The 13,871-nt window shown below is 28.8% G+C and overlaps 4 protein-coding genes across 4 annotated transcripts; 2 read left to right on the top strand and 2 right to left on the bottom strand.

The window, feature by feature from the left end:
* Positions 1–245: 245 nt before the first annotated feature.
* FG379_000217 (extracellular membrane associated protein) lies at positions 246–2,405 on the bottom strand (the record flags this gene model as incomplete). Its single annotated transcript, XM_067326557.1, has 1 exon — positions 246–2,405. The coding sequence occupies one exon, from the start codon at positions 2,403–2,405 to the stop codon at positions 246–248; it is 2,160 nt and encodes a 719-aa protein (XP_067183171.1).
* A 924-nt stretch (positions 2,406–3,329) lies between these two features.
* Positions 3,330–8,375, bottom strand: FG379_000218 (uncharacterized protein; the record flags this gene model as incomplete). The annotated part of the gene is made up of 1 exon (XM_067326558.1): positions 3,330–8,375. The coding sequence occupies one exon, from the start codon at positions 8,373–8,375 to the stop codon at positions 3,330–3,332; it is 5,046 nt and encodes a 1,681-aa protein (XP_067183172.1).
* A 634-nt stretch (positions 8,376–9,009) lies between these two features.
* FG379_000219 (thymidine kinase) lies at positions 9,010–9,717 on the top strand (the record flags this gene model as incomplete). The annotated part of the gene is made up of 1 exon (XM_067326559.1): positions 9,010–9,717. The coding sequence occupies one exon, from the start codon at positions 9,010–9,012 to the stop codon at positions 9,715–9,717; it is 708 nt and encodes a 235-aa protein (XP_067183173.1).
* A 562-nt stretch (positions 9,718–10,279) lies between these two features.
* On the top strand, positions 10,280–13,681 carry FG379_000003 (WD40 repeat; the record flags this gene model as incomplete). Its single annotated transcript, XM_067326568.1, has 1 exon — positions 10,280–13,681. One exon carries the CDS (start codon positions 10,280–10,282, stop codon positions 13,679–13,681), a length of 3,402 nt encoding a protein of 1,133 aa, XP_067182957.1.
* Positions 13,682–13,871: the final 190 nt, after the last annotated feature.

Raw genomic sequence — 13,871 nt, forward strand, 5'->3', positions numbered from 1 at the left:
ATAGAAAAAAATGGTCGAAATAAAAAAGAAATTTTCCACTATTATCAATACAATACACTTAAATTAGAGTAACTAAGACCTAATATTCCCTATTATAAGACTATTACATTAATTAAGTGAAACAACACCATATTTGCCATCTGTTATAATAACCAACTTCATCCACTATAGCTAGACTGTCACTTCCTTATCCCTTTGTTTTTTGATCATTCATTAATATTGTGTAGCAGCAATAGTTATTGTTGTTAATAGTTCCAATTACCATCATTCTGAAAATAAGCACCACCATAATTTGAGTCGTCCCCAACTCCCCCATAATAAAAGTAATTCCCGTCATATGGATTCTGTTCCATCATATATTGAGGAGGGGGAGGTCCCAACGCATTTAATTCAGGAATAATATCATCACCCAAATAATCTCCATAGTTTGGAGTGGTCGAGTTCGGTGCTAAAGCATTGGAAAGGAAGTATTTATAGAATAACCCAATAACTAGAAATCCAAATACAACAAATATATAATATATCCACCATGGTAGTATGAAATTCTCGCATAATTCACCATTATAAAATGGGTTGCAAACACATATATAATTAGACATTGGAAGTTCTGTACAAGATGCACCATTTAGGCATGGGCTTGGGTCACACGGAAGTAAACAAGCTGCTGTATTACATGTTTGCGTTTTTGTTAATTCTGATTCACAACTTCCACCGTTACTTTCTGGTTTTACTACTGATCTACTCGAAAATTGTGTACCTGTATTACATGTTGTACTACATTCACTCCATTCAGACCACTCTGTTAATATACAATCTTCTGCGCAAAATGTTTCCCTACATGTTTTTATTTCAGTAGTATCTATACATAAATCCGAAGATTGAATAGCAGATATTAAGTACCTCGTTCTAGTTGATGTACCCGTACCACATGAAGATGAGCATTCGCTCCAAGAAGTCCATGTTGAGTAATTACAAGGTGAACAGTCAATATCTACATTGCATGAAGTAGTATCTAATAATGCAGGGCACGGAACGCCACCATTCATTCTTGGCATAATTACCGATCTAAATCTAACTTTTGAACCTGTTGAACATGTTTTTGAACAAGATGACCAATCTGTCCATTGTGATATTTTACAATCCTCTACAGCCGGAAGTATCTTTGACTCTTTACCAGTAGTTACGGACACACTCACCGGTACACTTGCGTAACAATCAATAATATCCAGTTTTGGTCTCCTTGCACCATCTATAAATACTATAAAACCAAACAACTTTCTAACTAATTGCACTTGTATAGGAAATCCTGCAAGATGAAAGAAATTAGTTTCGTCTCTCCTAGAGTAACTTGCACATCCCGTTTCGTAGGCACTATTATATATTGAGAAATAAAACCCCGTGTTTCCTGAAGCTGTTTTAACTTCTATTTTTAATGTGCCATCATCATCCACTACTGAATTTATAAATACAATGTGATCTAGAGGCCATCCCAATACCTTAGGTTCTGACACGTCGCTTATTATATAATTAGTTACATAATCCGCTAGATAATTATATGGTGTATGTTTAGATAGTACGCCTTCAGGGTATACTATTGTATTTGTGTGTTTCCCTTGCGCTCTGTCATATAAATAATATCTATTTACCAATTGTTTTTGATATTTATATAATCCGTGATTAAACAATACAAGATTATTTGTTTCGTTTATTAGAAAATTATGGTTTATTGTCTCGTTTCTAATTTCCAAAGTACTTCCAGTTTTGTATTTGTTTGAATCATATAACTCATTTTCATAGTTCCATATTTTACCTTTATTTGAAAAAAATAAATTATCTAAATTTACATCACGTCTTTTTCTTCTCTCATATTTTGACTTCATGCTTAAACCTAAACTACTTATTTCTACTCCTTCAAGTTCTTTTATTTTATCCGCTTTTTTGTACATTCTTCCGTTGAATTCTCTTTTATTTTCTCTTATTCCCTCATCTATATTTTTGTATTTTTCGTAACTTCTTTTTACTAACATTATGTCATTATTGAAATTTTCATCCCTCAGTCCATGCAATCCTTCTTCCGGAATTGAACATATTTTTAATTCACCATTTGAGATTCCTGAAAAATAATCTTTTGAATTAAAAATATTATTTTCACACATCTCTCTAATATCAGCATTCATAATCGATCTTCCAACCAATATCTCTTCTTTTCTCGCTTTATTTTTAATTATTTCAGAATTGCATCCCACTACAGCTATATTGAATACTATTATGTAAATGATAACAAATAATTTAAATAGTAAATTATCCATTCTAAGTGAATATTTTCTTCCAAAAATTATGTGTTTAAAAGTATATTTACTGTCGTATTTTGATTTGTTTTTATTATTAAATATTTTTGTTGTCATTTTTTATTTATCTGTGTATTACATTATTTAACATAATTCGAAACAATTTTCTTTTCCGTTTTATTAATTAAAAAACATAATACCTAAAAACTAAATTTTATTTTCAATCATTATTGAAATGATAATGCCCCTAAGTCATACACAAATAAGTTATATACATGAAATATCCATATATATAACTTATTTTCTTCTGTTAAATTCTGTTATTTGATTTCTAATATATTAAAATTTTTTATTTTTAACTATGAATTATTTGTGGGGTACTTTTAAAAATGCCTTTTTTTTCAAATTGTTTTAATTCCCCAGAGATTTCACACACATTTAGTTATAGCGATTTGGGAAAAAATTTAATTATTAAATTGCTACAAGTTAAATAGCGATAAAGTGTATTTATTGAATTATTTAAATTGTATTATCCTTTCCTCGATTCATCTTTTTTATTCGTTGTCACCTCTAAAGCTCAAGTTAGACGTTTAAACCAAAAATTCTTTGTACATCAATGTTAACTTGAATATTGAATAAATATTAAACAAATTAATATAAATAATCTTTTATATGAGCCAGGAGCAAATATTAACTACGAAATAATTTAATACGTGGCATTGCATGCAAAACATGTTGTATTACGTGTCTTTTTCTCTCATTAATGCTAACTAGAAAATAACAATTCTAAAGATAAAGTAATATAAACAAGAATTGTTAAATTTTATGTTTAACTAAGTCCGCATATGATACAATAAAAAAGGAAATAAACTATTATTACTAAATTTCACATCTTTATATCTTTGCATCATGCATTTAAATTTGTTCCGGCCAAAATATAAATATTGATTGAACCACGCATTTTGCCTGAAATGAAATAGAATTTCTTGTTTAGAATAAAGTTGGAGCTAAAAAAATTATTTTAATAACCTAAACACAATATTAATCTTCTGCTATAGTGTTTTCAATATATTTTAAGAGATAATAAAAGTGAGAATTGTTTGAATCATGCGTATATGTCAAATTTGAATTGTACAGTGACCTGTAACAATTATTACTTAAAGAACAAAATAAAATGCTGTTTCCCTCATTCTTTGATAGAGAGATTATTTTTTTTTTATTTCTTTTAAACAAAAGAAATTGTTTATAAATAACAGGAATCCTGCTAAAAATACGATTATTCTTGTTAATACCATTGTTACGTACGACGTATTTTAAAATATTGTTGTTGTTATTAGATAGCTCAGTTTTAAATGTACCATTTATATTTATAACTTCATTAATCCAGTGACTTTGGATCTCTATATTACAGTTCCTTTGAATGCAAAACAGTGAAGCCTTGTCAGTTAGCGAGTTTTTTCTAATGTTATCAATAATTTCTGAATTGTATAGTATTAAAATGGACTTCTCAAAGATATAATATTTTAAGTAGCTGAGTTGATTAATTATATCCAACGAAACAGATTTATATTGATGTTTTTCGCTTTCAGCTTTGCTTTCAATTATTGCTTTTTTTAAGATATCTGTGATTAATAGCAATGTCAATAATAGTTTAGAAAACATTTCTGAGCATTTATTAAATTCTTGTCTTTGAGGTTCTATTGTTTTTGCATTCTTATCACATACTTTATCGCAGTAACAATTATTCCTAATATTTGTAATATTACTTAAAGTGATATCGAAATAAGAAAGATGTATTAGCCTGTTCAAATCTACAATAAAATTAATTGATACGTTTATGGGAATGAATTCAACATTTGTTAAACCAAAAGTGCTGTTTTTTTCATTTAATTTATAACAATTTAAAATGAATAAATATAGTTCATGAAAATATATATAAGTATACTTAACTACATTACACAACGTGTGACCAGATTCACTTGTATTACTTGAATTTACACTTATTAAGAGAGTAGATAATGGTATACTCAAAATATTGCTCCAAATTTGTGATCTTAATGCAACAAAAGTTGTTTCTAATACGCTAGGAATCATGAAAAAGCCAAAAAGAGTATGAATAATCCACGTTGACACCTCATCGTCGTTTCCAAGTTGGTTTATCATTCCTTTAATTGAATTGCTGATATGGTTCCAGTTTAAAACGTCGTTATCCTTCCCAGCTTCGCCTCCCTTAATATAAAAGTTTAACATAAATCCATATAAAGTTTCACATTGATAAAGATTAATTGGGAACTGGATCAATTTTTTGTTTAAATATAAATGAAACTGTTTATCATTTGAATAGGTATAGTAGTAGAAGAACAACTTTATATATGCTTCACTTCTTGTTTTATTGACATTTATCTCCTTGCTATCAAGTCTTTTGTCTTTTCGTTCATCAATTATCCAATTTTTAAGTATATGATCAACTACTATGTTTTTAATCAAATTTGTATAGTAATCAAAGTCTTTTTCTGTGTTTAAATTTAAAGTCAGTGAATAAAACTCTCCAATGTGCTTTGCAATTTTTTTCAATAGCAAAAAAATATGTAATTTATCATTCTCTAGTCTGCATTTCTTTGTGTTCAATTTTTTCATACTAATAATAGACAAACAATCGTTTGTACTATGATTCAATTTGAACTCATTAAATAACAGTTTTTCATTAATTTTAAAATGAGAACGATATTTCTTTAAATAACGTAAATCATCAAAAACTAAAAAATTTAAAACTAAAATAAAATAGTAAACTTCAAGCTTAATGTTATTATTTACGTTACTACAGTCGCCATTGTTGCAGATAATATTGTATTTGGTTTGAAAATTTTCCCAAAAATTATAAACTAAAGACAGGCATTTAATTATTAATTTAGAAATAAGTGGTTCAAGCAAGGATTCACAAAAACCATTATTTTCTTTGTTTGCCTTTAGTTCAACCAATTTATTTGAAATCAACTTGAACAATTTCCCTTGCTTTTCCTCCAATATATGTAATATGTTTAGATTAAATGATAACTTAATAGCAATATTGCCAACTTTGTTTAATAATTCAAATAATTTAGGAACAATACTTAATCCAATGCTATATGATGAAAGCAGTATTAGTGAATTATTATTAAATAGTAAATTCATAACCCTTTCCATGAAAAAAAACAACTTTACAATTATATTCTCGTCAATTTTACAATTGCAATTTTCAGAATTACATTCAGAGTTTTTGTTTTCACAAGAACTAAATTCGCTTTTCACGTCAACGTAATTCATTATTGTGGAAAGTATCTGTAAGAACAACATGCAATCTTTGTGAACGTTATTTTTAGCTTCTGAATTTTCAGGCATACAAGTTTGTTTTGACGCAAACATAATTAAAAAAAGTTCCGAACCTTTTGGTTTATCATAATCCAAATTACTAATGGTTTCAAAAAGTTCAACAACACTATCCAGAACATCGAGTTTAGAATATATATTTAATTTATCTGAAACAAGAAGTGAAATAATGGTTTTAAGATTTTTTAATAGCTCAATATTTCCTTGGCAAACAAGCCTTTTATTACTGTTTCCATTATTGTCTCCAAAATTGTCACAAGTCAAATTTGAATCTTCCTGTTCATCAAGTACAATCTCAGTAAGTAGGTAATTCATGATTAATTCTGCCTCTTCGTTGTACTTATTAAGTAAATAAAGCGAAAGACTTCTATTTTCACAGTTAGAGCAGAGAGCAGAAAATGCGCAGGAGTAGACAATAAAATGCGAAAATATGTCTTCCTTTTCAGCTTTACATATATTATGGAAGTCCATTCCAATAATTCTGTTTAAAATTTTATCCCACAAACTTATTGAAAAATTTGAAGAATTTATAACTACGTTAAAAACATGTATAAATAAGCTAAAACTTATTTTTAGATAATTCAAGTTATATTGTTTTGATTTATTTGACACAATAGATAAAAAATTACCTATTTCACTATTAAAACAACCTTTTTTGGATTCAATAAAATTGTCATAAATAAAAATAAATTTGTTGATAATTTCATGTCCAAAAACGAATATGTTGCTCAAATTTTTATATTTGCAGTGTTTAAGACAAAACACCAGTTTAACTGAATTAGATATCAAATTTAAAAAAGAATTCTCTTTGGTGTATACACTTATTGTATTTTCAATGAAATTACTAACACATGTAGAATTAAAAGTTATAAGCTCCAATACAAACTCAATGAAATATAAGGTAATGTCATTCTCACTTAAATACACCTTTTTATTAATAATATAAACGTTTACCTTAGCTAGATATTCATTTAAACAGCTAAGTAGTTTGAAAAATTCATCTTGATCACTATAATTATCCTTTTTCAGAATTTCAACAAACAGTCGTTTTGGAAATATAATACACGGGTTAAAGGCGTTTTCAGCAATACCATAATAACAAAAAAGTAAGCAAGAATATAAAGAGATTGAATCTATTGCATTTATCTCCTCAGTCAATAGCACTTCGTTTATGTATATAAACATGTCAGTTCCTTTTAATTTAGTGTTTATAAATAAAATCAGCAATAAAGACGAATATAAACTATTGTTTTTAACATACACTCTTATAATAAAATCAAGTATTTTTGCTAATATTTGTCTCAAAAGCTTTGATACTGTGCCTTTATTAAACATATTACTTATATTGTCATATACAGTAAATAAATATGTCTCAATAAGGCCATATTCAACTGAAACTTTGCTCTTGCTTTCATCCGAATCTCTGAAATTTTTTATACAATGAACCAAAAAACTCTCTAAAGTAAGAGTTAAACCAATTATTCTAATAAATAAATGAATTGTTTGCACGAATTTATCATCCAATTTTTTTTCATTTAAAAATATGTTCTCTTGATTCGAATTTATAAATTTAACCATATCTATATGAGTTTCTTTAAGATGTGAACATATTTCTCGTTTAACTGCATTTTTCACAGTTACGTTATTATTTTCAATATATATTTTTTTATAATCATAAATTAAATCGCTTAGAAGCAAGAAAAATAAATTTAGATTGCTTTTCAAGCCATTACCTTCAATACTTTTACCATCTTTACCGTCTGGCAACAATAGGCCACTAAATTCAACATCTATTGCTTTGAAGAATAGAGATAAATGAGAGATTTTTTCTCCTATTTTTTCGCAACTCACATCTAATGGAACAAATTTACCTAAATTGTTTATTTTTATCTCATTGTAAAATAAATTTAAATTAGTGCAAAGTTTGTGAATATTTTTGGTCATTTCTCCAAGTTTGTATGCATTTAACTCGAGTGAATTACCTTCTAAAGTATTACAATTGTTTAGGTCGCAAATATTTGACTTATTTTTCCCACTAGTATTCTCCAACTTGAAGCCACTTGTTTTTCCTTTAATAACCTCACATTCAATGTCATCCTCAACCATTAGTAGTCTGTCTTTTAGAATCAATTCCGTATTATCCTTGTCATCCATATACTCCTGTTCTATATTATACAGTTCTACACCTGAGTCTACTTTAAATTCTTCATTCTTAGCTCTTTTAACTGAGTCAATCATACTATCTACTCTATTGTAAAAAGTAACGTTTTGACAAACTATTGGTTTCTCGTAATTGTACTCCCAGTCAGGAGGTATGACTTCATCGTCAGGGACTACAAATTCATCTGAATCAATATCATTATCAATATTAAAATTAATTGATTTTTTTTCTCTTTTTTTATTAAATTTACTCGTTTTTTCTGCTGTCTTTTTGTTCTTATTTTTTATACTCTTGTTTATTCTCACATTTACCCTTTTTTTAATTTTAGTGTGATAATTTGAATCATTTATTGAATTTTCGTTGTCTTTATTCGGAATATTATATTTCTTCAATATTAAAGAATCATCACTTTTATTTTTATCATCAATGTCATATTTATATGAAGCACACTCATCTCTCTGATAATTACCATTATTATGCCTATTTTGTTCCTCATCACTAGTACCCAATAATATATCTAGATCCTCCTCTGTTAAGCCATTATCAAAATTACTCAACATTATAACGTTAAATTAAATTTGTGTATAGGAACTACCAAACACTTAAATCAGAAACTGAGTAAACACTATATTGCTACATTTACTCAATATAAAAGCGTAATTACATTTATTCTTAAATATGCTTCATTACAAATACACATACATTGTCCATTTCCCGTTTGCTATTAGTTGCAGTCATTCAAATAATAGAACACTTTTTTCCTTCTTTATCATTACGCATTTAGTTCTTAAAATATATCAACTTGGTATTTATAGATACCGCATATATAAATACCTTAATGTGTGCTTATAAGAATTTCAAAATATAATTGTACCTAAAACATTTGCGAAATTAGTTACCGGTAAAGTATGTGGTTAAAAATATTGGTGGGTAGTGGGTAGTTTAAAAATGTGTTACGTAATATAAACAAAAGTATGCATATTAAATTGTATTACGTATATAAGCGTTAATTCTCAAACGAACATTTATGAATTATTAAAATACAAAGTTAAACAAACACCAGACTGGAAAGAATAAAAGGCAAGCAAATAGTAGAAACACTAATCCCCCTGTACCGGAAATAAAATTCAATTAAACTTAAACCAATTAAAAGAAAAACCAAAGTTAGTATCTGATACATTAGAAACAAATAAAATGGCAAAGCTATATTTCTACTACTCAGCAATGAACGCAGGAAAATCAACGATACTGTTACAGTCGTCATTTAACTACAAAGAAAGAGGAATGAATACAATGTTGTTTACTTCAAGCAAAGACGATAGATATAAAATAGGTCTAATAAAGTCCCGAATAGGACTTGCAGAGGAAGCCCATTTGTTTTCTGATGAAACAAATATACTCGAAAAAGTGAGAGATGAGATTAGTAAAAGAAAAATAGATTGTGTACTATTAGATGAATCACAATTCCTAACAAAAGAGCAAGTAAGACAACTTTGTTATGTGGTGGACTACTTTAATATTCCTGTTCTTTGTTACGGCTTAAGAAGCGACTTTAGAGGTGAATTGTTTACTGGAAGCAAGTACCTACTTGCATGGGCAGATAAATTGAATGAAGTTAAGACGATATGTCATTGTGGAAGCAAAGCAACAATGAACATAAGAATAGACTCTAATGGTGATCCGATATACTCAGGCGAGCAAATTCTCATAGGTGGTGAAAGTAGCTACGCCTCTGTTTGCAGGAAGCATCACATTATCAATTCTGCCGAGCACTATCCTCTAATCAGCAATGATAAACATAATGAGTGCAATAACAATGTTAATGTCAATGCCTCAAAATTAACAACCGCTTCTTCTTCTTCTGCTGCCACATCAGATTGTGATGATGAAACCCTTACTTAATTGAATATATATACCAATACCTCAAGGCGCCACTGTCTTGGCGGTTAATTCCAATATCAAAGTATAGCTATTTTTGTGTCAGTCCTAGACGAGGCTGAGATAAATGTGACGAGTCATTAACTTTTTCTTAAATGCAAGAAATAGGAGGCTTAATGACTTAAAGGAGAAGTATATGCCAAGTTAAGTTAAGTAGGTGTATTAAGAAATAAGGGAACTAAGGTTTGAGGTCTTCATTTTTTTAAATAGTTTATATATATACGTATTAATAGAGTATATATTAGAACTATAAAACTTTTATTCACCGGCGGAAATAAGTTTTTAATATAAATAAACAACTTGTTTTGTTCTTTTTGCTTTCACTTTCCACAAATAAGTCATCTTCTTTTCTGAGGCAAAAAGAGTAAAAAACGATTTTTTTAAAACTAAATAGGTTTGTTTAATGGCCTAGGGATATTAGGTCACCAAAGTGTATGAATATATTATACAATATATACGTAGATTACGCGTTATATGTTTATATAAATATTCCCAAAAAAATTATTAATAGTTTTTTGTTCACAGGATGAGCGAGAAACGTTATAAAGGTGGACGTTTCTCACTAAGAGTTCCACCTGTGTTTTGTGGGGATGGAAATTTAATTGCAATACCGAGAGGAAGGAGAAACTTGATATGTTTTTACAATACGGTTGGAAACGGAGAAATCTTGTATGAATTTTCTTTGTATCTTGATGACACAAACCATGAGGATGTCATTACAGGTCTAATATCTATTGCAGTTGAGCATTTTGAGTTTGTAGTGGCATCTACATACAGTGGCTCACTAAGTATGTTTTTAATTGAAGAGAATTGTTCTGCTGATTTGAGAAATAACTATAATGGTGCTTTATTTCTTCCTTATATAGTAAAACAGATTTTAAGTTGGAAAACAGATAAGAAGATAATAGACTTGAAAAATACGGAGAATCACATTTTCGTTCTGGCTAAAGATGACAATTGTAACAACATAAATAGTTCCTCTCATGTCTCTCTTTATAAAATAGAGATTAAGGAAATAGTTGGATATATTAATTCAAAGCTGAGAGATTTTGTAAATAACGAAAGCGGCTATGTTAATAATTTTAATAACTTAAATAAAATGGTTAGCTTTTCCTATGGAGCTTCTAATTTAACAGTTTCAAAAGATGAGACTCTGTTTTGTTTTACATGGAAAAATGTACTTGTTATATGGACTCCTAAATACAAGGATAAGATCATTCGTTTTAGACATTCGGAATTTATTTTGTCTGTTTGTTTGTCTGAAAAAAACGAATTTATAGCAACTGGTGACGCATATGGCAGACTCACATATTGGTTTTTGCCCTCTATAAATACAGAAGAATGGTCTAAAATGTGGAATGAGGCTCCTTTCGTTACTGAGAAAAACAGTGTTGATGAAATGATATATAAATACGGTATCAAAACATCTATGTCGCATTGGCATTCACATGAATTAAAAGCTCTTTCTATTATTCCAGAGACGGATGTTGTTATATCCGGAGGTGAGGAGGCAGTTTTGGTATTGTGGAGACAGAATGATAATTCAGGTTCATTTTCAAAGAAAAATCTCAATGATTTTGGAAAACACAGTAATGGAAGTAGGCAATTTATTCCCCGTCTAGGAGCTCCTATATACACTATTACTACATACATTAGAAGAATAAAAAGAACAAGAGATAACGAAAATACAAGTTTTATTAGTGAAAAAATAACTGATATTGAAACTAGAAATTCGAATAAAAAAGATCATTCCTTTAGATCATCACTTCCACAACTTATATCAGGAATCGTTTGTTCAGACAATAGCATTAAAATTATTGATCTTGTTCATACCAAAATCATAAACTGTATATATGGCATATCAACCCCATTTAGTTGTATTAAAAAAAATCCTCAAAATACAACTTTATCCTCCGAAGATGTAGACAGAAATAGTTGCGATATGCTTGCTTGCAATATGAAACTAGTAGACACAAAGTTTTTAAATCCTTCTAGATTATTGGTATCAATAATTGGTAACCCGTTTAGACTTCATATACATGACGTTATTAAAGATCTATGGGTATCTAGTGTGACTTGCAGGTCAGAGGAAACATATGTTTCTGGAGTAGGTGAGGGCCTATCTTCTTCAAAACTTTACAAATACAAAAGATCAACAACTCAAGATAATTGTGAATTTGAGGATGAATTGGAGGGTAATTCCGCGAGGATATTCATATCAAATGCTTATTTTTCAAATAAAGGAGATTTGGTTGTGACTGTTGAATGCCAGAAATACGATCATTTGAATGGGAACAAAAGAACATATAACTTAAAGTTTTGGAGAATAGAACATGTTTTAGGAACAGAAAATAGCTTTAAATTTAACATTATTTCTAAGTATCAAGCTGCTCATATAGATGAAGTTATTTCAATACAAGAGATTCTATCTGCTAAACAAATTGATAAGCTTGAGAAAAACGATAATATTAGTAACGAAGAAAGCAGTCTCATTGATGGAATTTGCTTTCTTACCATAGCTAAAAACTGTGAAATAAAGTGTTGGACTTACAAAGAACATATAAAAGAATGGATAAATTTTTCAATAATAAGAGGTTGTAGCGATAAGACTGCATATTCTGCTTGTTTTAATGACTTTTTTGATAAATTACTTATTTCAACATCAAATGGAATATTAGTTTACAACTGGAGCAAACATAACTGCATCCTTTTTGAAACTAGTTACATTCAATACAAAATAGGTAATGGCGAACAAAATTGTGTCCAAGATGATTTTCAGATTATAAGTTTAACAGGTGAGGGTAATTCACAGTTTATTTTGGGATTTTCTACTAAATACCGCAAACTTCTTTTATGGGATATTAATACTCTTGAATTAATTACAGAGCTTGATATTAAACAAGAACTTGATGGTAAAAATGTATCTATTAAAGATAAAACTGTTAATTGTTATAAACTAAAAGAGATTCAAAATTCACAAAAGATACATTTATACACTAAAAAAAATGTTTCATTTAAGTTTGCAATTACCTCCAAAAATGGTAATGTACTATTATTTAATTTATTTAATGAAAAGTCAACTAGTAACAAAAAGATAAAATTATTTAAGATAAAGTTGGTTAAAAAAATTAATATAAATATTCAAAATGAAATAAGTGTTATTGATTCTGCCATACAATATGTTTTATGTGGCTCAAAAATATCATTTTATATAGTCCTTCTTTTATCTAGTTGTGAAATTTATTCTGAACCGGTTGAAAGCCTTGAAAGATTTGATAGTAAGACTCATACTGAAGTCAAAGACAAGGACGAGCCTATACTAGATATTAGAGACTCAATCTCAAGAATGTATATCTCCTCCTCTAATACTCAAAAAGGCAGGGATGAAACTGTTAGTGGTTATGATTACAGTAAGAATGTTGTTTCTAACTCTTTCTCAGCAGTTTCTGATGCAGTTAAAGACATCATAAGTGGTAAATTTAAAGATGATATGTCACAAAATACGCTTGATTCAGATTCTGTAAATTCTTCTCTTTCTACCTTGTTTTCCATCCAAGAGACAGCTCAAAGTGTTAAATTGAATAAGCACCGAAATGTAGAGAGGATTTCAGAAAATTTGAACACATTTATGTGTCCATCAGCCCAAAATTTGCTCTGGAACATCTTAACAGACTCATTTTCTGGTACAACCAACAACGGTGATTTATCGTTATTGTCAAATAAAAAATTAGCTGACCTGAGAATCAGATACTTCGTCGAAAAACCAAATCATTTATCTCTTTCCAATGATTCTAAAGAGAAAGATCATGAGCATGGAGATAAGGATAATATAGTTGACGAGCAAATACTTTACGGATTGTCCCTAAGACCAACTCAAACACAGAAACTCCAATCTATTCTGAAGAAAGCGACAACATTTGTCACATAAGAAAAATAACATACAGTTTAAACTGTATTTTGATTTTGTATGTTTTATATGTTGAAGTAAAACTACTTGTCATTAGATATTACTATGTGAGGAAAGCAGCAATGTTTTCAAATTACTTTATATATTAGAATAATATTGTTTTTACTTCTATGTCTATTTATGTTTTCTTATGAATGGAATACTTAAGCCG

Source organism: Cryptosporidium bovis, assembly GCF_009768925.1.
Source record: "Cryptosporidium bovis isolate 45015 chromosome Unknown contig_1, whole genome shotgun sequence".
Taxonomy (NCBI): Eukaryota; Apicomplexa; class Conoidasida; order Eucoccidiorida; family Cryptosporidiidae; genus Cryptosporidium; species Cryptosporidium bovis.